Raw genomic sequence first — 26,999 nt, forward strand, 5'->3', positions numbered from 1 at the left:
AATCGGAATTTTTGTACATGAAATGGCAACTAACCGCAACTATAGGTTCAACTAGCTCATGAGATTAACGCAATACTAAACTGATTCAGGCTTTGTTTTCGCCATTGTTTAAGCTGCGTTCATATCTGCGTTGGTCATAGCCGCTGTTCCTATATAAATTTCGCGTATTTCACGTAATATATCAAACAAAAGGAAGAGAGTTTCATCCGATTTCCAAACACCGATAAGAAGGTTGAAAAAAGAGGCGCAGCCGAGTTGTTGTTGTTGTTGTTTTTTTAACCAACTTCGAAGATATAAGATGTAAAAGTAAAATTTCGCTTGATGCCCACTTTAAATGAACACGTTTTATTGGAAAGTTTGGAAGCAGGCAAAATTGCTGCAATATTTACAAGAGGGAATGGAGTTTACACAAAACAAAATCAAAGCTAACGCTTTTACATTTCCTCAGGTGATATCAAGCATCTACAGAGAATCTAAACACCAAGGCGCAAAATTATAATTTTACAGAAATGGAAAAAGCTGGAAACGTACGGTGAACAGAAGCCATCATTTGGTTCCGTTGTTTTGGCATGAAACAACAGTTTCATATCTACCTATACAGAGACGGCAGCCCAGAAAACATGCTGCCCCAACATCTCGTCAGGTTTCGCTGAAATTTCAAACATAGCATTTATAACCTGGTTAGAGAGACACAACCCAACTGCCTCGTCTTAAGATAGTGAAAGACATTCAGATTTCATCTACCAATTCGAATCCAGGACTTTCAATACAGTATATGAGTTTACACACAGCCACCGTATGCTCATAGAAAGAGTGATTTGCCATTTGATTTGTACTGTAGCTAGTTGGCTATTCCCGACATGCTTTTCAGCCTTGGGTTGGCGTGAGAGGCTGGGGTGCAGTCTCAATTCTCTGCCTCTTGCTTCTGTCGTCCTTCTTCTTGACAGTGCTTTTGCCTCCTCGTCCCAGTGCCCCTCCGCCATCCGCATCCCGGGATGGCTGGTTTTGAGCATAACGTGTTACCGTGGAGACGCCATCAACGAACTTGGTTTTGAAGAGAACATTTGCGTTGTTGAACATGCCGTCTTTAAGGGAAACCACGATGAACTGCGAGTGTCTGAAATGTGCTCGCAGCATTTGGCCGATGTTCTGCGTGTGCGACAGATCAAGTGCGGCGTCTACCTCGTCCAGGATATACAGCGGAGCAGGTTTAAAAAGCAACATTGAAAGAATGAGAGACAAAGCTACCAGAGACCTAACAAGAAAACAGCACAAATACATGTTAGGCAGAGCTTTACTAACTCAACTTTAGAAGTTAAAAAGCGTACCCAGAAACAATAGACCCTTCTCTAAAATGGCGGCAACAGATTTGAATGAGTTAAAATTGAACTGAACGAAAAACTGACACCACCACTGGAAAGAGCACCTTTACTTTTTAACCTTGCAAAGTTTCAGCATATTAGGTGTTATATCAGCTTAGGAAATGTAAGGTGAAATTTGACAAATTTACAGACGTTTGTATGACTGGGGCTATACGTCATACCCCCAGTCATACAAAAGTATGTAAATTCTTCATTTTTCAACTTACATTTTCTCAGCTGATATTACACCTGATATGCTGAAACTTTGCAGGGTTTCTAAAATAAAAGTGCTCTTTCTAGTGCTGGTATACGTTTATAATTTTAACTTATTTGAATTTTTGGCCGCCATTTTGGAGAAGGGTCTATTGCAGATGTTTGGCACAACGCGAAACTGTCGTTGGCGAGTATTCCACTGCTGTTTTCGAGTTCTCAGTTGACAGGTGAGTGTTAGTTGAATCAAAACTTATGTTATCTTTTTGGCCAATCACAAGAAAGGTGAACAACACAATCGACCAATCAGAACTCGAAACAGATACTAGCAGTAGGCGCCAAGGGCGGGAAAAAGCGTGCAACAGACACGATTGGTTTTAGGTTTGACGGCTTCTAATTGGCTAAAAAAAAAGTGGCGAGTGTTTCTGACCAATCACAGAGCGTAGTCAAGCAAAAGCAAACGAAGTTTGTTAAAAAAAAAAAACGCACACGCACACACACTTTGCGATGATCAAACACTCAACTAGTAAGGAACAATTTCTTTCGGTCATGAACCAATCAAATGAAAAACTTTCTTTTTCAACCGAAAGTCTTTACCTGATGGTAAAACGTTTCCGTTTTCGAGCGCACCAACAAGAAGGGATCGCTTTATTAGCATTTCTTTGGAAAACAGTAAAACTTGCCTACTCCTTTCAAAGATCTGGTCAGCCTTTTGTAAGGGGAGCAGGGATGGTGTAGTGGTGAGACCACTCACCTCCCACCAATGTGGCGCGGGTTCGATTTCCGGACTCGCCGTCATATGTGGGTTGAGTTTGTTGTTGGTTCTCGTCCTTGCTCCGAGAGGTTTTTCTCCGGGTACTCCGGTTTTCCCCTCTCCTCAAAAACCAACATTTCCAAATTCCAATTCGATCCGGAATCTGAGGGCCACGGGTTTGTCAGTCGTAATAGACTGTTAAGTCTCACCCTCGTTAAACAAAGTTGATTTATTTATTCTAAATACCTTTGCCCGCCGCTTAGTTCACTAAGACTCTCTTTCCAAACGTTCCCAAAAGCAACCTTTACCTCCAGACCATCAAGCTCGGTTTGGCCTTCAGGAGGAGCGAGCTTAGCCGTGGTTCCGGGCAGAAGAGTTGAAAATATCGAACCAAAATCCTGAACAAATAAACAAATAAATGAATAAATAACCACGAACAGTTGATTTTCAGTTGTGGATCAAGTAACGTAAGTATCAACCTCGTGGACAACACGAGTGTCACCTTATTATCCAAGACGTTCAAGAGTTTTTTGGAGATTTGATGTGAATAGAGTTATTTTGCTGCTCCTCATTTTTGTTTGAGCTTCTAATACAAGAAGTTTTTTTTGGAAACTTTTGTACACTTGATTCACTTTATGTCATCAGCAAGCGAATACACATGTTTTTGAAACTTATTTAATTTGGGCTCACCTTGTTGACTTTTTTCCAAGCGTTCCTCAGCGCCTCATTTTTCTTCTCGTCCAGTTCTTTGATAACTGAAGCAATCTTCTCTTTGTCATTGAGAACGATTCGCTTCTTCTTCATCAAATCGTTGTACTGAATAAGAAAAAAATAAAGTGTATTATAAAGAGCAAGGGATACAAAGAAGAAGCCAACGACAAATTATGTTAGCAGGTTAAGGTTTAAGGACGGTGCCTTCTTTTGGTACTGCGCATACGTTCTGCGCAACACGGAATGGTTTCAGAACCTCTGATTTCTTCCCACTAATTCAAAGATATTTTGTGCGGTTTTTTAGAGCGGTTTTCAATTGAGTGTCGAGAGTAATTTCGCGTTTGCTCTGGTTTTGCATTTCTACGCTCTGTGATTGGTTTACAAAACTCGCGCCACTTTCTCAACCAATGGGAAGCCAAACCAAAACCAATCGTGGTTTGGCCACACGCGTTTTCCCCGGTTTGGCGCCGGTTACATGTATTTGCTTTTATTTCTGATTGGCTCGTTATGTTGTTTAAATCTGTTGCGATTGGCCAGAGTAATTACTTTGGTTTTGGTTTTACGACACTCGGGGGCTGTTTACATGGAGGGAGGAAGATACTAGCACTAGGAAGATCCGAGAAGGCGGAAAAACGTTTTGTTTTCTTTACATGCAGAAATTTCGGCCGAAGTGGTTACCAAGTGGAGAAGGAAAAGAAGAATAACTGTCGGCCTTAAGCAGCTGAACGCCCGGTTGCCGCCATGATTGTTCTTTTTGTCCCTGGTACTAGGATCTTCTGAGCGAATTAGTTTACATGGTGCTAGGATCTTCCTATCTCTCAGCTAGGAAGATCCTAATGCTAGGGCCAAGTACAACTTTTCGCATGTAAACTGAAGAGAGAAAACATATGGCGCTAGGATGATCCGCCCGCTAGGATCTTCCTAGTGCTAGGATCTTCCTCCCTCCATGTAAACAACCCCTCAGTTGGACATCGCTCTACTATGCGGGAAAAGAACGTATTAAATTCCAGGGCTTTTCAAGGACTTCAAAGAGTAGCACGAACCCTGCATAATCTTAGCAAAAATGACCTACCTTCTCTTCAGCCTTCCCCAGCATGTTCATGGCCCTCATGTTGACATTTTTGCCCAGTTTGTCTTTTGTTTCCTGCAGTTTGCTCAGCCGTCTGGACACTTCTTTCATGTCATTAGCGGCGAAATCGTATGCAGTGTTCGGCTGACCGAAAAACTGTTTTTCATTCGTGATCCACTCGTACTTCTCCAACATCTGCTCAACCTATTGGTAAATGAAGGGCAAAAAGACTGTTATCTATGCTATCTCAGAAGCAATAGTCACAGATCTTAAGACGCATTTAGAAGCCTCGATACACAAGCATCTAAAAATGTTACAATCTGACTGAAAAAACAAAAAACAAAAACAAAAAAAAAAACAGTTCTTTTATCTCCCACGATATCGACGCGCGACGCGCCGTTAAGGGGGGACTTTAACTTAAATTTGAATGAAATTTGAAGTGGTTTTAAGAAGGGATAGAAGAAAGAAAATGATTTTTGGAACACTAACAGACAGTTGATACCCACGCAAGAGCACCCCAGGTTGCTAGTGGACTAACTAGGTATCCGTCTATTAATTATTAACTACAAATTCTTATTTTAAAACTTCACTAATTCTTCAATATTTCTTATTTCTCTTAATTTAACTAATCCTTCTAGAAAAACTATCTCCTCCCAAATATACCCAAAAATCACCCCAAAATTCACAAAACACCCCACAACATAGATTTACGGGATGAACATAGAGTTGTTGGATCGCTTGAAACGTGAACGAGATATTTCCATTAAAGCCATGTAAAGTGCGGTAAAATGGCGTTTACGTTAAGTCCCCCCTTAAAGGGGAAGTGTCATGGTGGTTTTGACCTCTTTTCTTAAAAATGGTGAAATAAGGCCTTAGTTTAGCTACAAAATAATTCTAGCACAACGAGAGGAAAGAAATCAACTCGACTCTTGAAAGGAACAACTCTTGATCTGTTCTAGCGCATTTTTGAAACGAAAATGCGAGAACTTGAAAAAATATTAGCCTAACATTTTTCAAGTTCAATCCATTCCGGCCTACTCTGTCTCTGACTAGAGGTAGTAATCGACAGTTTTGTTGCACTGGGGTGGTAATTTATAACAAAACTAGACAATTATTTTCTTGTTTACGTTGACAGACAAACGTTTTTGGGTTTTCAAATGACATCAAATTTTCGTGATACTTCCCCTTTAAGGACGGTGCCTACTATTGTTACTGCGCATACGTTCTGCGCATCTGGAGATACTCGGGTTTCCTATGAATGGTGCCTATTATTACAGGGATATTTTTTTGCGTGCTTTAAAACTATGCGGAGAAAGCAGAACTTAGCTAGCGATTTTGGTATCCAAAAAGAAATTGGGGGTAACCATGTATTTTTCAGAGATAATAAAGCTTCAATTTGGAAAAAAGCGCCATACATCGCTTTATATTTTGCTGCTTTTTAGAATAATTGTTGCTTAGTTATCTCTAAAAAATGCGTGGTTACCCCCAATTTTCTTTTTGGATTTCATTACCCACTACCAAGATCTGCTTTTCCCGCATAGTGATAAACCGTGCAAAAATACTTCTCTATTAGTAGGCACCGTCCTTAAGTTCGCTCCCAGGCCCTCAAGACGAGCAAGGCATCTCTAACTTCTTTTCCCTCACTCCCAACCATCACCCCTCCCAATTTTCACGCTTGTCTCAGGCTCTTTTAGGGACACACGGTTCCCCCTGCACCCTCCCCACCACCACCAACAAAAACCGCACTAAAACACGGACTGTTCTGCAATCTTGTAAAAACCTAAAGAAAATAAACGAAATCTGAGACATACTTTGGTAGCTGCGTCTTTGCTATCACGTTGAAACTTGGTCATTTTATGATCCATCTCCTTCAACTCCAGCTGAATATTTTGTCCCTGTTTCTGCAAGTCTCGTTGTTCACCGACTTTCCCGCCGATGGCCTATTTGCACAGAAACAAATACACAGTGAGCCTCTAATTTACAGTGCCAAAAAGAACAAGGAAAAGTAAACTAGACAAGATAAGCGATGAAATTTAGAAGTTCATTACCTCGTTACAAAGTCTGAGCGTTTCCTTCTGTTTGTTCAGCTTGTCGGCCGCTTCTTGGACTGCTTTCTAAAATAATATTAAAACGCAAGGCTGCTGCCTGAGAAAATTTCAAGAAGCCCACAAAGCCAAAAGCCGAGAGATTAGGAGCCCAACATGTGAAGTGTTAAGTGCTGCTGCAAAATAAAGTTAGGCGCCCGGAGCATTTTCTTGGGTGCTCCAGGCTAAAGGGCACCTGTAAGGCAGTAGCCTTGAAACTTATTGCCAAGTACGAATGATGATAACAGTGCGATGGCAATAAGACTAGTGTGATAGTCCGGGTTAGTGTAACTTAAAAAAATGAACAAGTGCTACTGATTAGCCAGGGTTCTACATGCAATTTGACATTGTTTTCTTTTCGTGGAAAGTGAAGACAAACCGACGAGGAAATATTGGCAATGTCGTGCACCTGTAGATTTCTAGCCAATTTTAGCACTTTTCTTTGCAGTTTGTTGGTTAAACAGGCATCTTCAACAGCAACAATTTGATTTTCCATGCTGTCGATGTTAGTGCAACAACGTAATTGAGCGATGGCTATAGCTAATGGTCGTTGTCGATCGATGATACCTTTTTCCACATGAAAGGGTAGAGTGTTTTGCCGACCAAAGCAGGCAAAATCACTCAGTTTCCATGAACATGGAATGTAAACATGGTTCAACTCGTATTTCTAGCGATAAAGTGATCCAAATCACAAACGATTGCAGCTGATCGCTAGGTTTCGATGGCTGGCGATTAGATCAGAAACCAGCCTTCACTCTCAAACAGAATGACAACCCCGAGCCTTGTGGTGATTCTTTCATTTACATCACCATTCTACAAAGAACAAAATAAACTGCACAGTACCTTAGTCTCCTTGGCAGTCTCGGTACATTTTGTCACTTGTTCCTCTGCTTTAACTAGTGCTTCATCAATTGCTTGTATCTGCAGGAAAAAATCCAGGAACATTTCAGAACTTTCAGAACGTCTTTCTGTTTCTTGACGTCTCGTAATACCTTCCCTGGTAGTTTATACTAAACGGGTTCTAAATTTGAATGATGTCTAACAGGTCAATCAACTTTGTTATCTATAAAATACTGGGGTTTGTTTACCTGTTGTTCAACATTAGTCACTTCATTATTTAGCTCTTCCATTTCCAACTTCATCTCCTCGACTTCCTACAAATAAAAAGAATAATTTGTAAGCGGACACCCCTAACGTGCTGACGGCAGTTCGAAGTTTCACAGAAAGAAGATTGCGATGTGAGAAAACATGTGTTTCTATTCGGAGTCGGCGAAGAATGATCGTTACTCTCTGAGGCAAGCAGTTGAGTCTTCCCCCAAAAAGAACAACGCTCGGACAAATGTAATCAAATTTTGTTCCTTTAACAGAATTGCTAACATGTGGAGCTTCCCTCCTTTTGGAGGCCTGCTCGTTCTCCACCTATCGCTGGTATTTTAAGGGCAGAGTGGTGAGTTTGTTTTTGTATAAACTTTAACTAACTTTATGACTAGATTTATTGTCATTTAACAATACTGCCCCTATATTTTTTGGTTAGGGAAAAGGTGATCCGTCTCAGTTTGTGAGTGTTTTTTCCCTTTTACCGATCATCCTTATGAGATTTGTTGGTTTGTGCCATTAAATTGCAATAAATAAATAAATAAATAAATAAATAAATAAATAAATAAATAAATAAAAATAAAAACATCACCTGTTGTTTAGTTTTCATGGTTTTGGTTGACTCCTCTGCTTTTTTCTTTATCTTGTTCAAATCTTCCTCAGCTTTCTTCAGTTCTTTCTCACGATGAGCTTTTGCTTCCTGCAACGAGGAACAAGTATGACAAACTCTATACGGACGAATTGTCATAAGTTGCCATTTATGTTGTTTAACCAAAAACCTTACGAAAGATCTGTTAATGAAACCAAAACAACGACACTTTTTCATTTTTTGTGGGAGCAGGGATGGCGCAGTGGTGAGAGCACTCGCCTCCCACCAATGTGGCTCGGGTTCGATTCCCGGACACGGCGTCATATGTGGGTCGAGTTTGTTGCTGGTTCTCGTCCTTGCTCCGAGAGGTTTTTCTTCAGGTATTCCGGATTTCCCCTCTCCTCAAAAGCCAACACTTCTTAATTCCAATTCGGTTAGTGCTGCGCTAAATACATTGACACTTAAGTCAAGCGATGTATTTATTAAAGATCTCCAATTCTATTTCTTTCATTTCAATCGTGGTACAACATTTCCAACTCAAATTAATTAATCGTGCGATGACTGGCAAAAATTTACCAATTAAACTATAACCTTCACGGGCCTCGATTCCTGAAAAGCGTAGAAAAAGTGACACTATAAACTCTATTTTGTCAGCATAAAGAAATCAAATGACACACACTCCACTTTTCAGTTTTTCCTGAATGCTGTAATTGCAGTATATAGCTCTCAAACATACCCACATGTAACCTAACATGCTTTGTCTCCTTAAAAGAAGGAGGTATGATATACAAACCTTCATTTTATTTTCTACATCTTTGCATTTGTTAGTCGCCGCTGCAATCGTCTCCTTTGCTTTAGATATCAGCTCTTGTTGCTCATCTATAAAGATATAACATAAATTACGGGTAACACCAGTCCTAAAGGCTCCACACCTTTTCGTGGTAAGGTCGCTTATGTGAGAGCTATGCCACCGGGAGGTTGTCGCTCCTGGTAGGGCCATTCATGCTGGACAGGTCAAAGCGTAGAGGCCAGACAAAATATGAATCATCACACTTCGAGAAAATGGGGTTGGCTTAGGGCTAACAACCCTAACTGTAAAACAGCAATTATTACAGAAACAACAAACATCTACTTGTATCTTTGATGCTGGAGTATCCTTTCCGTTGAAGACGCTGCTAATACGTTGTTGTTTTGTTTGCTTGGCTTTTGTTTTGTTTTGCTTAGTTTTTTTGTTTGTAAGCGCCTATCTAGTTTGTTGGGTACCAATCAGTGTCCTTTTTGTTACAGCTATCGGCATGATTTTTTTTCCAGTAGGCCTTTTCACGGTTTTCGACGCCATTTTGACGGGTAGGCAACAGGCTTGAAATAACAGTGTTTGTATGGAAATCCGATGTCAAATTATTTTCATAAAACATCGCTTCTAAAAAATTCATGAATTGGAAACTTTTGGCACTAGAAAAAGGATTTTAAGAACAAAATTTGAGGGATGTAGTTGTGACAGAAAGCGTCCAGTCGTGTTTGGAACTTTCCGTACATTTGTCTGTATAGCGAACCAGCCGTGAACTGCTGCTAAAAATAGTTCGCGGGAAAAAATACAGGGAAATGTATGGAAAGTTCCAAACACGACTGGCCGCTTTCTGTCACAGCTACATCCCTCAAATTTTTTCTTTAAATCCTTTTCTTAGTGCCAAAAGTTTCCAAATCATGAATTTTTCAGAAGCGATATTTTATAAAAATTATTTGACATCGGATTTACATACAAACACAGTTATTTCAAGCCTGTTTGCCTACCCGTTAAAATGGCGTCGAAAACCGTGATAAGGCCTATTAATGTTAGTCATGCCTATGTAGTTCGTTCTAGCGAAACCTTTGTAATGTTGTTGGTGACTAAACAACTTTAAAGCGACAGGACTTACATATAAGAGACCAACCCTTCGATGGAGTAGCATCCCATCCAGGGTGGCATAGAGTTGCTTCATGCCACAGAAAACTAATCTACATTTAAGAGCAAGCAGCATCAGGCCCTGGACCTTGTTCAATATCCTTTGCGTTGGACAGAGTTTAGCTGTGTGAATAACGAAATTAAGTTCAGTTGACTCACCGACTGTTTTCTGCAAAGCTTCAACTTCTTCCAGTTGATGGTGGTGAGTGCTCTGTTTGAGTCGAGCCTGCACAAGTTCTGCTTCGTGAACTTTGAGATCGTACTGTTGCTTTATTTGACGGATTCTGGTAAGGGTAAAACAAAAAAGAAATGATGAAAGACGTGTTCTTCAAGGTCTGTTTTTTTTTTTTTTCAATAATTCAGTTTTTTCAATTTTTTAATCACTAACGATTAAGTAGCACATAGCAACTACTCGTTCTTTGTTATATCTCTCACTTAGTATGCGCGGTGTGATTGGTCAATTTTGCGGGCCGTATTTCACTGTACGGCCCGCTAAATTTGAAAGTTGTTCCTTTCCCGCGCGCCCGACAAACGTTTTCTCGGTCCGTACGGTAAGTAACTTACAGTACGGACCGAGAACTCGGTTTGTAAGAGGTATTTATGTCTCGGACTTGTTTCGTCTGATCACACAGAGGACATCAGGGACTGTAACAAGACAGCTTAAAAGAACTCGTTTTATACCTAATAATTAGCTGCAGTACAAATGACGTTTCTGTCAGGGTGTGACCATCAAAACACCCACAGAGATCACGTGTAGGATAAAACTTAAATCCTGCGTAACAAAATTTTCATGAAACAAAGAAAGCTTAAATGGGTCTGCCATGTCACGCGGCACCACAGCAATCTTCCATTGGCTGACATCATCATGCACGGGCGAGTCCTCAGTAAACGAGGAAGAGGAAGACCAAGAAAAACATTGCTTCCAAATTTGAAAGAGAGGATGGAACTTAGTTCCAGCGGCAAGAATGGCTGGTCGACGACGGGATTCGAGGGGCATGCTTAGGTTTCTAAAAGTGCAACTACGGCCACCCTACCCTATGGAGAGTGATACATTTTTGGGATCATGGCTTTAACGTCAAATCTGCGAGGAAGCCCCTAATTAAACTGGTTGGACAAACAATCGTTTAAAACCCGAAAATGCACCAAAACTTGAACCCTTCTTACTTGTCTGCCACTTTCTTACAGCTGTCTAGCTGTTTGATGACATCTTGTAACTCAGCACTCTTTTCTTGCAGCACGGTTTGCGCTTCATTCAGTTCCTGTAACTTTATCAGGATGGACGAATGCGATGGTCGAGCACCTAACAAAAATAACCACCTCTACAGCTTAATTTCTACACTGGTACATTAATTTTGCCCTAACCCTAACGAACAAGCAACTCATAAGTTATACAGTTTGAATCTAACTTTTCAGTCTGGGGATGAAATCCAAAGTGTGACCATTCAAATGAAAGCAACTGAGCAGTACTTTCCTGTGGTGCTGTTTATTATGCTGTACAAGGTGGTTCTAACTTTCGAGTCTGTGGGAAAAAATCCTACAGTTACTGAATAGTACGTCCCTGTCGTGCCTTTCATTGAACTGTAAAATTTGCCAGTGGTTCTAACTTTTTAATCTGTGGGTGAAATCCTAAATTGTGACCATTCAAATAAAAGCTACTGAGCAGTACTTTCCTATTGTGCTATTTATTATGCTGTACAAGGTGGTTCTAACTTTTTAATCTGTGGGTGAAATCCTAAAGTGTGACCATTCAAATGAAAGCTACTGAGCAGTACTTTCCTGTGATGCTGTTTATTATGCTGTACAAGGTGATTCTAACTTTTGAGTCTGTGGATTAAATGCTAAAGTGTGACCATTCAAATGAAAGCTACCTAGCAGTACTTTCCCGTGGTGATGTTTATTATGCTGTACAAGGTGATTCTAACTTTTGAGTCTGTGGATGATGGCATCAAGAGTAACCACTCAAATGCAAGTGTCCTTACCTCCAGTAGCAGTACCCTGTGGATCAAACAGGTCCCCTCCCAAAGTCACTGTCCTCACCTGCACTTTAGGGTCATAAGTAACCTGCAATATTCAAGTCGCAGCAGCAAGTATTAAAAGGATGTATTCAGGTTTCGAGAAGCCCAGAACATATTTCCATACCGTCCAACAAACATTCAACTCTGAGAGTAAACAACACAATGTTAGAACCTTTTTGGCATTGTCCATACTGTCGCAGATGAATGTAGTACCAAAGACATACGCCATAGCTGCTTGGATTTCTTCATCATAACCAACAAGGGACAGAGCAAGATGGACATTGTCTTTACCAACCTGACAACAAACAAGAACAAGGATGGAACTTAAATAGAGCTTAATTACTAGCACAGGAGAGTGTGCATCAAGGTTGAGGCTAGTTAGAAGTTGCTTTTAAACCGTTACTTGTCCAGATAGCTAGAGCGCTCTTGAGTCGGTAGGGACTTTAAGCAACCATGACAGTAACGTCAACGAAAACGTCACTTAAATATAAGTTCGTGTTACTTTCGCTACTTTGCGATTATCCCAAGTAGTTCAACTTGTACAATGTAGCCGAACTATTCTGGGACAGAATTGGTAGGAACGGCATTGACAGAGAAAGAAAAATTTACCGTCATGTGCTCATGTTCTCCAAAAAACCTTAAATTCAGCCATGTTGCGTTGTTGTTTCCCGAGGACGTGCGAAGAAATGTACCAAAAACACACCTGCAGGGCCTTTGTTTTTCTCGCTAAATCCTATTGTTTTATGCTGTTCTTGTTGCCGTCGATGTCGTATCCGCTTAAACTCCTCAATTTAATTGAACAAACCTCCCTATAATTGACCACTTTTACTGATTGCGGGTGAAGTTGCTGAGTTTAAGACATGTCAAACTGGCTGACACAGGAAAATTTTGCTGATTATGCAACAAATCAAATTTTAAAAAAACTGGGGAGATATTTTTTTTGACTAAAATATGCCACAAAATTTATTGTCCTTGTAGAAGCAAGTACTTCCTAACTTATTTTTATAAAGCAAAGGCATAACGTTCTGGCACCTTATACACACAGTCAAAACTCCAAACAAATTTAAATTAAATTTAATGCTAAAACCAACTTACCAAGCCCTCTGCTCTTTTAACAACATCATTAGAAAGAGTCCTTGCCGCTATTTTATTCAATGGAATGAACGTGTAGCGGCGTTTGAGCTTGCCATTGCTTATCAACTTTTTCCCTGTCACTTCTGTGTCTACCACAACATTGTAGAGCTGAAAATATTTTGAAAAATCCAACATTAAAACAATGTTTTTCTTACAAAAAATTCCATTGCATTTAATTCACTCAATAGGCCTTCTCTTCATTAATTCTTTGGATACTCAAGGCAGATGTTAGTGTAGCAGTCAAAATAATTTCGCAGTAGGTTAAAATAATTTCAACCTACAGTAGGTTAAACTGTTTCAAACTAGGTGTGTCAATTTAACCGCAGTGAAATTCATTTTGGACTAAGTTCGACCTACAGCCTGTACATGTAGGGTTGGTTGCAGTCATTTCAACATGTAATCCACTTCAAACTTCATAATAATATTATGCACAATTAACATACATACAGGCTAAATGTGAACAGCAATTTATGAGTGAAAGACCCTGACTACAATTTGGGCAACTTGGGTAACAATTAAAGGTTGAAAAACAGTTGGCTTGAATGACCTTGCAATAAAAATACAATGTTTCTGCCAACTGAGCTAACAAACCAAGTTTGATAGGCCAGTTGCTTGTTGTTGATGATGATCAGAAGTTCGTCCCTCTTAGTTGAAGCTGACCATGACTTCAGATCAGGTGGATGAACGGTGACTGTGGATCCAGAGCTGACTGGATAATTTTATGAATCTTATCTTTTTTCAGTCTTTTTTTGTAACTGTAGAAGTTGCTAAAACCATTCAAAGGATCTTCCACTCATTAATCCATTCAAAATATTCTTATTAACGCCCACCTTTCCACCTGCTGTAACCTCCAGACCAGTAGCAGTTGAAACATCCTTGACTTGGATAAGCTGAGCAACTAGACCTTTGACCTGCAAAAAAGTCAAAATGTACTCCAATCATTTTCTATAATATTACTGTTACTTCACCATTTTGCAAGTATGGTCATAACATGCTGGAGTGCCAGAGAGTTATTTTGAGTTCAGCATTTGATGTTGGTTTAGGATCAAGCATGAATTAGCAATAAAATAACAATGTACTGTAAACTCACCTTGTTCCTATCAAACTTTGCCTCTGGATCTTTATATTCAAACTGAAGGTTTGGAAATCTAATTGAAAAGATGTAACAAAATTAAGGTAAATTCAGTCTGCTATTTCATTTCAAACATGAAAGAAAACTTTCTTAAGACAAAAATTTAGTCTTAACATCCACTTCATTGAGACAGTCATAACTTACATTAAAGTTTCAGGGGATTTTTATACTTTCCTCAGTTTAAAACAGACCTATTATTGCTGGTACGCATTTATTTGTCTGACTGTATTTGTCTTTTGTTTGTCCTTTCAGTCTGTCTGTCTGTCTTTCCTGCTAATATTACTGATTTGTCAAGCCCCATTTGTTAGTCAGCTTGCATCTTTCTCCACGTTTTAAACTAAGTTTTGAAATTTAGACGTTATTTCCAACAATTTAACCTAAATATGTTGTAAGAGTGGAGGTTCCTTTTAAAAATAATGTTTACTTTGAAAATAAGTAATAGACACAAATTCAGCACATACTTTGCTTCAAGAGTTTCCACTTTAGTCCTCAGTTTTGAAACTTCAGCTTCCAACTCCCGTCTAAAACAACAAGAAATACACAATGAACTATTACGCTGTAACACATAAAAGAAATCTAATACCCAAATGATACCATAAATTCCTGTTCTTATACCTAATCCTGCAGTCATTCCCTAAAACATTTCAAAAAGAATACAGAGCTTTTCAAACGGACTGCTGGGTCTTCCCTCATGATGCTCATATAAGAGTTCAGAAGAGGTCATTTTTACTGGTTGAAAAAAAAAAAAAAACAAAAAAAACAAAAAAAAAAACAAAAAAAAAACAGGATCCCAACTTTGATCAGCCAGGCAAGAGATTAGTGCACCCAGACAAGTTACCTAACTTAGATAAGTTATTTTCTGGAAAAATGTTGGTTGAGATTGTTAAAAGCAGCCAGGCAAAGGCATGTCCACAGACAGTCAATGGACCCTTCTCCAAAATGGCGGCCGAAATTTCAAATAAGTTAAAATTAAAAACGTATACCAGCACTAGAAAGAGCACTTTTACCTTAGTAACCCTGCAAAGTTTCAGCTTATCAGGTGTAATATCAGCTGAGAAAATGTAAGTTGAAAAATAAAAATTTACAGACGTTTCTATGACTGGGGGTATGACGTATACCCCAGTGATACAAATGTCTGTAAATTTGTCAAATTTCATCTTACATTTCCTAAGCTGATATATATAACACCTAATATTCTGAACCTTTGCAAGGTTACAAAAGTAAAGGTGTTCTTTCCAGTGCTGGTATCAGTTTTTCATTCAGCTCAATTTTAACTCATTCAAAACTTTTGCTGCCATTTTGGAGAAGGGTCTATTCACCCGGTGCCTGCCACACCCCACCCAAATGAAAGCCACCCTAATCTCATTCTGACAATCTTAAATCCTCCCAACAGGACCCCATGATCCAATAATAGTTCTCCCTCCCCTCCCTAATAAACAATAACAACCCCCACCTATCCCCTAACAATAAGGTATCTCAAAAGTGCTTTGAACCAATTCACGTAATATAAGACCAGGACTTGTATATTCTAAAATTTCCAGAAAAAAAAGGTAATCAAATACTTCTTTTGTATTCATGTAAGTACCTTCTAGCAATGAGTTTTTCTTCTTTTCCTTCTTCATAATTAAGTTTCTTCATCTCATCCTACACAAAATTTTACAAAACAACATCAGCTAGATTACTTTCCTAGAGGTACATGTAACTAAAAAAAGATGCTACCTGCATACCTGCAAGTATATAAGAAGATTAAAGTACGAAAGTAACTCCGAAGAACGTCCTGCAGTACTTAATATTTGAGTCAACAACCAGGATATAAAGTTATAGAAATGTAATATTTCGGTTTAATTCAAAACCATTATCAAGCGATGGATAATTTTACAAACAAGCATAGCTTATATATATTACAAGAAATACAAATATCACATGCATAATTTTTAAAGAAATAAACAAAGCAAAGAATCCTAACAAAGTTCTATGCAAACAATGCCAATTCCTCAGTGGCTTTGATCCCTGTGTTCAGGCAGGGTTTGACAGTTTCAATTAAATAGAAATATTACATTTCTATAAATTTATCTCCTGGTTGTTGACTCAAATATTGAGTACTGCAGGATGTTCTTCGGAGTTACTTTCGTACTTTAATACTTACATTTGTCGGCTGGAAATGGAATAAGAAGATTTCTATGATTTTTTTGTTTAAAATTAATAAATACCTCTAGTTTGGCTTTACTCTTTTCAATTGCATCATGGGCATCTTTGTCCTTTTTGTAACTTTTCTCAGTGTTTTTCAACTCAGACTGTTTCTTCTTCAGCTCTGACTGTGCATGCTTCAATCTGAAAATGTAAATCATATGCAGTCAACTCCCTTTATTGTGGACACAGACACAGTCAAACGTCTGTAATTTATTCTTGCCGGGGATTTAGCTGCTGTCTGTATTATTGGGATGTACGTAACAGTGAGGTGTCCGCAAGGTGAGAGTTGACTGTATTATTGTATTTTTTTTATTATCATCACTGTTAAATCAATCAATAATGCGCAACAGCACAAATGTACATATGCTTTACAAACTTCATGTACAAAAGACATGTACAGTGTCAGTCAAATAGGTGAGCAATATAATTATACCAAGCTTTCTACCTCCTGAAAACATGAGATGGAAAAGAAAGTGTAGATCTGTAGGTTTTTGACCAAGTTAACAGATATACCGGGGTGTATTCAAGCAACTCTATACACATACAATCCTTGAAGACCCAGGGGCAGATAGTTGGGCACTGAGGAGGAAGTCAAAATGGGGAAGTTTACAAGAGTGAATGAGCAAGCCTCACTCTTGACAGTTTTGACTTCCCCCTGACCCAACTATCTGCCCATGAGTCTCCAAGGATGAACACATACAGCATACTGGAAAAAACAAGGGGAACATGACTTACTTCATTTGAGCCTGTTTGGATTCAGTCTCGGCAGAGCTGATTTCATTCTTACATGCTGTCAATCAGACAATAACTTTTTAATAGAGATTATGCTGGTTGAAAGTATAGCACCACAAAATTAATGTCCTACAATTCCTCCTCCATACTCTGCCTCCCCCCAAACCCAGACATACTATAATTTTGTTAGTCCTGATCTGGCCTTGAAACTTGAAACGAAGGAGTGCCTGGAAAAAAGCCCTAAGTGACTTCTGATATATTGCTAGATTCTTCTTCCAAATTTCCTTGTATTCGCCTTTGAAACAAAAGAAGAATTTGACCTTACATCAAAAGTCACTTAGGGTCTTATTTTGCACACCCTTTCAAATGAAATAATTATATAATTATTATAGTACTTTATTACGTGGCCTACAGTCTGTATACACCTGTACCACAAATGCTTACTTGGAGAACCTCTATTTATTCTGCTATACAGAAAGGCTTTGGCTGAAAAGGGTGCTTTGAATCTCGGATGCAAAGGGTAGCAAAATTTGGAAAAGGATCACAAAAATTAGACCTTGAACAAATGGGGTAGCAATAAAATCCACAATGGAAATTGAGCAGAAGTTTGTAGCAGAAATTATGGTGAAAAGATTGCAATTTCCCCCTGAATGTTTGCCGCCACACAGCTAACAACTGTTTCAAAATGAAACTTAGACCTCCATAAACCTTGCACTTTTCTTGTCTTTTTCTTTTCCAGTAACATGTATCTTTCTTAGACTACCGCCAGCAGATATTATTGATTACATGTACTTAATGTGGTGTTGCAATAGTTAGACAAAGAGAAAGATAAAGTAATGGATTTATGATTCAATCTGAATTATGCTTATACATGTAGTGTTTGCTGACAGCTGTGGAGAAGAACATTATAACTTACTCATGATTTGGTCAGCAAGTGTTTTATCTTCTCCTCCCTCATTACTAGATAAACCCGCCGACACAGCATGGAAGTGATCCTGAGCACCTTTCACTGCTTCACTGTCCTCCTGGCCTTTCTCTTCCAGTTTCACCAGGAGGTCACTCAACTTCTTCAGCTCTTTTTCTTTATTTTTCAGTTGAGATTGATCCTGGAACAAGGTTAAACAAACATGAAAATTTGGTTTATCAACAGAGTTGATAACTAAAGGTAAATTGGCTACCGTAAAGAGATTCGAGTGCTGACAATTCGAGCATGAGCCCTTCGTCCAGTGTTCCAGATAAGAGAGGGGTCTCAGGTCAGAAACCCAAGAAGCCTGGCTTCCTGACCCGACAAAATGAATGGCAAACTTAAGAAGATTTAGAGAGAACCAGAGCTATTGAACCCTCAAAATTCTTCATTGACTCTCTGATTTTGAAAGTTATCTGGAACACTGCCTTCGTCACAGCAAATCCTAAATCAAAAATGGTTTACTTTAGAGAGATGGAATGTTAATTTTTTTTCCTGATCCTATGGACAAGCTACACCAAGAATGGTACAAGACTTTCTATTAGAAGGTTCATAATTGTGGTTATTACAAAATAGATTGCGGATTGGCTAACACATAATCATATGTTTTTACAGTACAACACAAAGGAAAGCATGCTACAGCTATAGATGCATTTTTAAGGTTTTTGCTTTAGTCTAATTAGTGCTTTATCCACATAAAGCAAAACAAGGCAAATGCATAAGACAAAGGATTATTATAAATTATTCTATTAATTTTACAACAGTCAACAGTCAAGTGCTCAACTCTGTTAAACATTATACTCACATCAACTATGTTTTTCTCAAGTGTCCTCTTCTTTTTCTTCTCAGCTGCCAGGGAATCTTTTGCATGTTTTAGATCAGAATTTGCCTTCACATCAATCTGTTAAACAAAAAAATAAATGTGCCTGAAATGATCTAGGTATATGTAAATTTGCGTGATCAATGATAGAGTCCTAAAGACTTTTTAAGTGTGGTGTCACAAATATTTGAGTTTCTGAAATTATGGGATTTGTTTGTATATTCGGAAAGAACATGATGAAAAATGCCGTCTTGCCAAAAATCAGCATCTTATTGCAATTTGGGGGCGAGATTTTTGCTCTGTTATGCCCCCGATGACTCCATACAAATCCTTCTGATTTTTGGCAAGTAGGCATTTTTCATCACGCTCTTTCCGAATATACTAACAAATCCCACAATTTCAAAAATTTAGCTCCTGTGACGTCATCACTTTAGGACTCTATATTTCTTTACAACAGAGCAGTATAACACCACCCCATTAATAAAATCACCTAACATTACATGGACATTGCTCTTTATTGGGACAGATTTGTTTGAATAAAATTAATGGGATCTCCTCTCCCTTATTAATGTACATTTCTGCAAGCAATACTGAGGGCCCATAATGTCAGTCTGTCTTTTTGCAGAATATTTCTTTTGAACTAAAAAGAATTAGTGTATAAATTTGACTATTTCGTATATAAAGATGTGGCAGTCACAAAGAACATTTTCAAGAATAATTTTATTACTGTACCTTAGAAACTTCATCAAACTTTTTCTCCAACTGAGTGATAGCATCTCCTGATTCCTGTCGGATTATTAACACAGGGGTCTCATTATTTATAGCTGTAGGGTTCTCAGCAGGAGGGGACTGGTTTTCACAGGCAGGGAAAAATTTCCCAATTGATCAACATGCTAATGCATCTGGGAAAATCATTTTCCCAGCCAGACATATTAAACAAACATGCACTTTCCTGATTGAAGATTGGCAAATGGGAGAAAGACAGGAAGAGTGTATGAGGAAGGGAGAAATGGCAGAAGAATTTGAAGGAAAGGAAGACAAGGATATGGAGAGATGGAGAGAGGGAAGGAGCTGGAGGGATGGAGGGAGGAGAGAGCTGGAGGGAGGGAGCTGGAGAGATGGAATGAGCTGGAGGGATGGAGGGGGCTGGAGAGATGGAGAGAGCTGGAGGGATAGAAGGAGCTGGAGAGATGGAGGGAGCTGGAGAGATGGAGGGAGCTGGAGAGATGGAAGGAGCTGGAGGGATGGAGGAAGGGAAGGAGCTGGAGGGATGGAAGGAGCTGGAGAGATGGAAGGAGCTGGAGGGATGAAGGGAGCTGGAGAGATGGAGGAAGCTGGAGAGATGGAGGGAGCTGGAGAGATGGAAGGAGCTGGAGGGATGGAAGGAGCTGGAGGGACGAAGGGAGCTGGAGAGATGGAAGGCGCTGGAGGGATGAAGGGAGGTAAGGAGCTGGAGGGATGGAGGGAGCTGGAGAGATTGAGGGAGGAAAGGAGCTGGAGAGATGGAGAGAAGGAGCTGAAGGGATGGAAGGAGCTGGAGGAATGGAGGGAGGAAGGAGCTGGAGAGATGGATGGAGGGAAGGAGCTGGAGGGATGGAGGGAGGGAAGAAGCTGGAGAGATGGAAGGAGCTGGAGAAATGGAGGGAGGAAGGAGCTAGAGGTATGGAGGGAGGAAGGAGCTGGAGAGATGGATGGAGGGAAGAAGCTGGAGGGATGGAGGGAGCTGAGGAGATGAAGGGAGAGAAGGAGCTGGAGGGATGGAAGAAGCTGGAGAGATGAAGGGAGGGAAGGAGCTGGAGAGATGAAGAAAGGAAGAAGCTGAAGGGATGGAGGGAGCTGGAGAGATGGAGGGAGGGAAGGAGCTGGAGGGATGGAGGAAGCTGGAGAGATGAAGGGAGGGAAGGAGCTGGAGGGATGGAGAGAGCTGGAGAGATGAAGGGAGGGAAGGAGCTGGAGGGATGGAGGACGGGAAGGAGCTGGAGGAATGGAGGGAGCTGGAGGGATGGAAGGAGCTGGAGGGATGGAGGGAGCTGGAGAGATGAAAGGAGCTGGAGAGGTGGAGGAAGGGAAGGAGCTGGAGGGGGCTGGAGAGATGGAGGGAGGGAGGGAACTGGAGAGATGAAGGGAGGAGGTGGGCTGGAGGAGGAAGAGTAGGAGCTGGTGGGATGGAGCTGGAGTAAGGAAGAAAGAAAGCTTGAAGGAGGTTAGGAGATGAATGGAGGGAGGAGAGAGGGTCAAGTATAAGATCATAACAGATCCACGTTACTTCAACTGGGATAAAAAGAATACTTTAATAAGTAGCCTACATTATACAGAAGGTATGCACACTATCAATGATCATAAAAACTTACAGCACTCTTTTTCTTCTCCAATTCAGAAATGACAGCACTGAGTTCTTTCACCTTTCCTTCAATCTGTGGATTAAAATTGAACAATAAAAATTTTATTGGAAACATTACACTGCAAACAGCAATAACTTCTATATTTTCCATAGTATCAATAACATCTAAGGTATTGCTTCTATTAAGAAAAAAAAACATGAACTGCAAGTACAATGTACATGTAGCATTGTAGAAATACTGGCCAGCTACAGAGGTTAAGAGCCCTGTTAATTCGACACATCATAAAAAATCAAATTGAGCATTGATGGGGTGGTGGCATTAGCAGGATGGTGGGATCAACAAAGAGGTTTTAGAGTGGAAGTATGGCAGTGTACATGTATTGCTAAGCGCAATGGACTTTAGATCAAAAGATTGGAGGATCTGTTCAGTGTTAGTTCTGCCTTGTCATGCTGTTTCCTTGAACAAAAATCTTAACTCCACCATCCCTCTCTCTCTCTCTCTCTCTATCTGCATGTATAAAATGACACTGGGGAAAAACTGCTGGAGGAAACTCTACAACGGGACTAGCACACCAATCACGAGGGAGTAATAATACAATTAAATCTGGCTGTTTCATACTAAAAAAATTGGGTTAATCCCAGCCACAAAGGCCATGTTAGCTAAAAAAAAGTGCGACTTTATTTGACCGTATGCCACCTTCAAAAGGTCGCATCACAATGTATACAGTTGAACCTCTCCAAAACGGCCACCTTGGGGACAGAAGAAAGTGGCCGTTGTGGAGAGGTGGCCATTATGGGGAGGTAGGGGTGTAATATGACACCTTTTTTTCGGGAAGTACAACATGTTTATTGTGCCAAGTTCGTGCTTACTGTAGCCTATAATGGCAATCCAATCTTAATAATATATATATAAAGATAAAATACACAATAAAACGTACACAATATTTTTGTCAAAATTGACAAGATGAAACGAGCAAGGTTGGTAACATTCGCTATACTATTGTACATAGACAATTTATGCTTACTGCAGCATATAAATGGAACACAATCAAAATACATATATCATTAAAATGGATACAGAAACGTAATGTTCCGTAGACAAATGTCCATTACTGCATGTTGATAAAAAAAGGTTTTTACAAAAAAGAACTGTACTGGCCGTTGTCGAGAGGTTATTTTGGCAGTTGGGGATGCACTTTAGTGGCCGTTGCCATTGTAGAGAAGTGGCCGTTGTAGAGAGGTTTAAACAAGAGCTAATGTATGGACTGTCCGCCGTGGCCATTGTGGAGAGGTGGCCGTTAGTGGAGGTTCAACTGTATTTATTTTGGTTGAAGGAAAGAAAAGGGGTGTTCAAAACAACACCTTCCACTACAGTTTGAATGTTATCAGTGGCATTTGCAATACACTAGTGTACATGTAGTTACAGTAATTATGTGATTATACATGATTGTAAAATGTTTCACAAATTTTTCACAAAAATTAACATTACCTCTTGATATCTTTCTTGGAGCATTTTTATGCTTTCTTTCATTTCTTCCAGTTCACTTGCAGATCTTTTTTGTACATCCTAAAAAATGAAAAGTGGAATTTGTAATTATAATGAATGTACTTGACAATCACTTATTCAAGAACGTAAGCTGAACCATACATGTAAATATCAAGGAACTATATGTCGGGTATACATGTACGTACAGTATGCTCACAGCTCTTCAATGTTGTTGGGCATTTAGTTTCAGCCAAGCTGAAGGATGGAAGGGGAACAAGAGGTGGGAATTCAGGCTTTTCAACACACATTGAAAAGTGCAAAACTGTCCTGAATGCAAGTTCCTCCATCCAGCTGTAAGTATAACCTTGAACAGCTTCAAGAAGAGGGATGGAAAGAATCCCTTCTACAGGCTTGCGATGGAGTAGAGGCAGGGTGGTAGGTTTCTTTTACAGGTTACTGGTCACAGGTCACAACTACAGGTCACTGTGATAATATTATTTGTATATAAACAAGCTAAACAGGGTCTGCTAGCCCTAACCCCATACTAAACAGCTAATTCAGGCTTAGCGTGAACAAGCTACACTGTAAACAGGATCTGCTAGCCCAAAGCTAATTCAGGCCTAGGGCATGCTAACCCTCTTGGTTATACACCAGTGCAACAGTGACCTGTACTTGTGACCTGTGGAATGTGACCTGTAGAAAAGACCTGTCTGAGTCAGGGAGGTGAGCTCACAAAATATGGTAACTATTCAAGTCATTATGCAGTCATGCTAGTTTATTTTACCTCGGCCATCACAAACTGGTGAGCTATGTACAATCGTGACAGATGTTCCACCTCCCTCATCACCTTCTGGTATTCAAGATAAGAAGCTCTTTCCTGTAAAAAAAATAGAAGTATTTAAAGATAAATATATTGTATTCAAACAAAGACCAATTTAACATGGTCAAACAGCTGACAAAATAGCCATTAGCTGACGAAAGTAGTACAATGACACAAACTACAATAAAATTATACCTCTTTTAACTTTGTTAGAGTTGGAGTTATTTCCTCGGCAAGAATCTGAAAAACAAAATAAAGCAGAAGGTTTTAAATATTAACAGTTAACTGGTTCTCAAATTAAGTTCTTTTCAATTGCCTTTTCTTACTGTTTCAATCTCTTGCAGTTTGCTGTCCTTTTTCTCAATGGTGCGTTGTGCAGACTGCTTCTTACTCTCGTACATTCTTGTCCCTGCTGCTTCCTCAATCATTGACAAGATCTAAAAACAAAATCAACTGAACATAAACTGATCTTCACGGCTGTCAAAAGCTTTGAAAAACAACCTTGGAAGTCTGAGATTTCATTTCCACCACTTCACCACTACATGTAAGTTTAAAAACAAAACAAGCGACCGAATAACTTACTGGGTTCAAAAACAATTTTTAGTGCATACATGCTCCTCAGTAGGGTTCGATCTTTGTTAATTTTGAAAGGTAAAGTTAAGTCTTTAACAGTTTACATTTACTGTAATGTACCTCACACATTGTCATGTTTGTACTAAATTATTTTGATAAAAAATACTCATTAGTCCCAGTAAGGTATCAGAGATTTCGAGAAATGGGCCCTCGAAAACAAAGTCATGTTACATTTAGGTGCATTTAATTTTACTACCAGATTGTATTTTACAGTTACACAAAAGCTAATGTAGTATTTCGATCACACCCTTTTAGACTTACCTCAGGTGGTTTCATGTTTAGCACTTTCGTAATCCTGCCCTGAAATAGTAAGATAAAATTTGATATGGTAAATGCTGCATTGCACATTTATCTCCAGTGCTAGAAGTAACATTCGGTCATTAGCCAATATCAGACACAAGAAATTTTTTAAGCATTAAGTTCTTTTAATTACTGACCTGCATGATGAGAAAGTGGGGGTTGTTGACATTAAGCTGAACTGAACGAAACAAGTCCTGAACTCTGGTGTTATTAGCATTGCAGCCATTGATCAGGTACTTGTTTCTGCCTCCGATAACCACCTGGAAATGATGTAATCATACAGACACAATAAAAGTTACAACAATAGTAATAAAAAAGAAGGCCATTTTAATGTATCACAACTCAAACAATGGTTGCATGTCATTTATATATTAATTTCAGTACTATTATAATCTTTTACACAAATACAGCGTACATCACCTGGGTGACATCTTCGTGTAAATGAGACTCAAGCATTGAGAATCTTGAGACTCGAAAAAGACTGTCAACTTACTTTTGATCAGTACTGAACATCTGCAATTTTGTCTACAACTTGTTTTGCAACAGTGTTGCAAGAAAAATTGTCTTCTGTAACACTAACTTAGAACTGCCTACTCCCATGGAAAAACACAACCTTCAATGCCCAATCTACACAAGGGTTTGAGAGTCAAACGATCTTGAAACATCATAGCTCAAATATTTTCAACACAAAGATGCCTTACCTGTCTAGAAACTGTGATTTCATCAAAAGTCTCATACCCTAATGGGCTTTGCTTTTTGTCCGTATTGTCAAAAGTAATTGTCACAGTAGCTTTAGTCACGCCAGCCTGTCCTCCTTTATACACAAGCTCTTGTAAACTGCTTGCTCGCACCTGCATGATCACAATAAGCAAAAATTAATACAGGGTTACATGTATACGTACCAATGTTTGGTTTATCAACAGAGTTGATTGCTACATGTACATGTAAATTGGTCACCGTATAGATATTTGGGTGCTGATCTTTCAAGCATTAGCCCTTGGTAAGACTCATAATTCCTTGATATACTCTGACAAGGGGCTAACACTCAAAACTCGAATCTCTTTATGGCGGCTAATTTACCTTTAGTTATCAACCCCATTGACAAACCAAACATTTATTTCTATTCCCCAATGACGCAGCACCGCAGTTTGTTTAGAAACTAACCCCCTTATACATGTATACGTAAGTTGCTGCTGCATGGTCCCATTACGTTTTCTGCAACTGCCCTTTGGGTGTTTTACCATTTACACAGAAAATTCGAAAAAATTGGGTTGGAACTCAAATGGGTCACACAATTTCCTGAAATTGCATCCAGAATTTGTTTTTTTTGTACCTCCAGTAGTACATGTATCTCTTTCCCCTTCGGAACTGAAAACCTGAAGATGTTGTACCGCTTGTCACCTCAGCTATCTCCATTCTACATGTACTGGTTTTTCTTGCTGAGTATGCTGTGAGAGACGTTGAACAAGACATTGAAGCATGTACATGTAACAATAGAAAACCACATACGTGTATGTGTATGCCATGGATACAAGTCTTACTTTCTGCAACTACAGTAACTTATATTAAACTGCAGGGTTAATGCTCTGATCCACCATTTGTGTCCTTAGTGCTAGCAGCACAACATTCATTTGTACTCTTCACATTCACATTGCCGCAATTACCACCATAATCAGTCACGACTTGCTCCCGTCTGGCCTTGTAGCTCAGTCCGTAGAGCAACGGACGATCAAGAGGTCGTGGGTTAGATTCTCGCTGAAGTCAAAGATTTTTTCTTTCCTTTGTGCAAAATTAATTCTCTGTTCCATCATTTGTGTTGTTAGTGCTAGTGGCACAACATTTATTGCACCATATGTCCCAAGGCAGTTGCAATATACACGTATGTGGGTTGAGCCTGTGATCAATAGAGAGGCTCATGATTCCTTACAAGCATGCAGAAATTACATAACTTTACGTTTTCTTATGACTTACTGCAAATTACGCAAATTAAGTATAAGCTACACTGCAACTTAATTTAAGCTTATATGTTGACAACGTGGCGGCTTTTGCCTTGACAGTACTAGAGTCAGCAGGGACACCTTTGCAGAGAAATCGTTGTATCCAATTAAAGCTCACAAAAAAATAAAAAAAAGAAAGAAAGACTTTAGGCACAACTTTAGCTTCTATTTGTTCGATCACGTCGCGATTGACTGCAAATATACTGTACGCTGAAGCTTTATTTGTAGCGAAACGACCGGATGCCATTTCAAACGGTGTAAAGATTCCACTAAATTGACAAAGTACAATAACATTATGTAATGACGGGAAAACCTATACTGCTAAAAGTCTAATACACTCTGAAATTTAAACTTACCTGGGATAAGTTCGAAATTCCAAGCAAGAAACAAATGGAGTCGAGTATGTTCGATTTGCCGCTGCCGTTCAAGCCGGTAATGGCGTTAAATTGGGGATCGAAACCAGAAACGGTCGTTCTCTGAGCGTAGGATTTAAATCCATCTATAACGACCTGCTTGATGTACATTTCAGAAAACCAACGCAGATTACAAACTACAACAAAAGGAAAACATCGGTTAGAATTTGGAAAATGGCGCTCGTCTTTCGCGCCAAACAACCTTCC

General features: G+C 39.4%; 1 protein-coding gene across 1 annotated transcript; it reads right to left on the reverse strand.

The window, feature by feature from the left end:
- Nucleotides 1–324: 324 nt before the first annotated feature.
- On the reverse strand, nucleotides 325–26,999 carry LOC146462547 (structural maintenance of chromosomes protein 2-like). Its single transcript, XM_085085268.1, has 33 exons — nucleotides 26,736–26,999; nucleotides 25,084–25,233; nucleotides 24,520–24,642; nucleotides 24,344–24,382; nucleotides 23,776–23,886; nucleotides 23,645–23,689; nucleotides 23,414–23,506; nucleotides 22,633–22,710; nucleotides 21,154–21,216; nucleotides 19,535–19,588; nucleotides 18,788–18,883; nucleotides 17,935–18,124; nucleotides 17,022–17,076; nucleotides 16,307–16,427; nucleotides 15,682–15,740; nucleotides 14,558–14,617; nucleotides 14,055–14,112; nucleotides 13,795–13,875; nucleotides 12,926–13,072; nucleotides 12,003–12,125; nucleotides 11,795–11,876; nucleotides 10,980–11,115; nucleotides 9,975–10,099; nucleotides 8,667–8,752; nucleotides 7,877–7,984; nucleotides 7,278–7,343; nucleotides 7,033–7,110; nucleotides 6,154–6,219; nucleotides 5,917–6,045; nucleotides 4,109–4,309; nucleotides 3,016–3,141; nucleotides 2,572–2,723; nucleotides 325–1,255 (listed from the first exon to the last, which is right to left on the reverse strand). Exons 1-33 carry the CDS (start codon nucleotides 26,901–26,903, stop codon nucleotides 868–870), a joined length of 3,657 nt encoding a protein of 1,218 aa, XP_084941394.1. The 5' UTR covers nucleotides 26,904–26,999; the 3' UTR covers nucleotides 325–867.

The sequence above is a fragment of the Pavona decussata genome, unplaced genomic scaffold, assembly GCF_977016875.1.
Source record: "Pavona decussata unplaced genomic scaffold, jaPavDecu1.1 SCAFFOLD_186, whole genome shotgun sequence".
Taxonomy (NCBI): domain Eukaryota; kingdom Metazoa; phylum Cnidaria; class Anthozoa; order Scleractinia; family Agariciidae; genus Pavona; species Pavona decussata.

Coding starts and splice junctions, on each gene's coding strand:
- LOC146462547 (XM_085085268.1), bottom strand. CDS start 26,903: ATGTACATCAAGCAGGTCGTTATAGATGGATTTAAATCCTACGCTCAG. Junction 21,217..22,632: donor TCCAAGAAAGATATCAAGAG/GTAATGTTAATT, acceptor TTTAATCCACAG/ATTGAAGGAAAGGTGAAAGA. Junction 19,589..21,153: donor TGGAGAAGAAAAAGAGTGCT/GTAAGTTTTTAT, acceptor ATAATCCGACAG/GAATCAGGAGATGCTATCAC.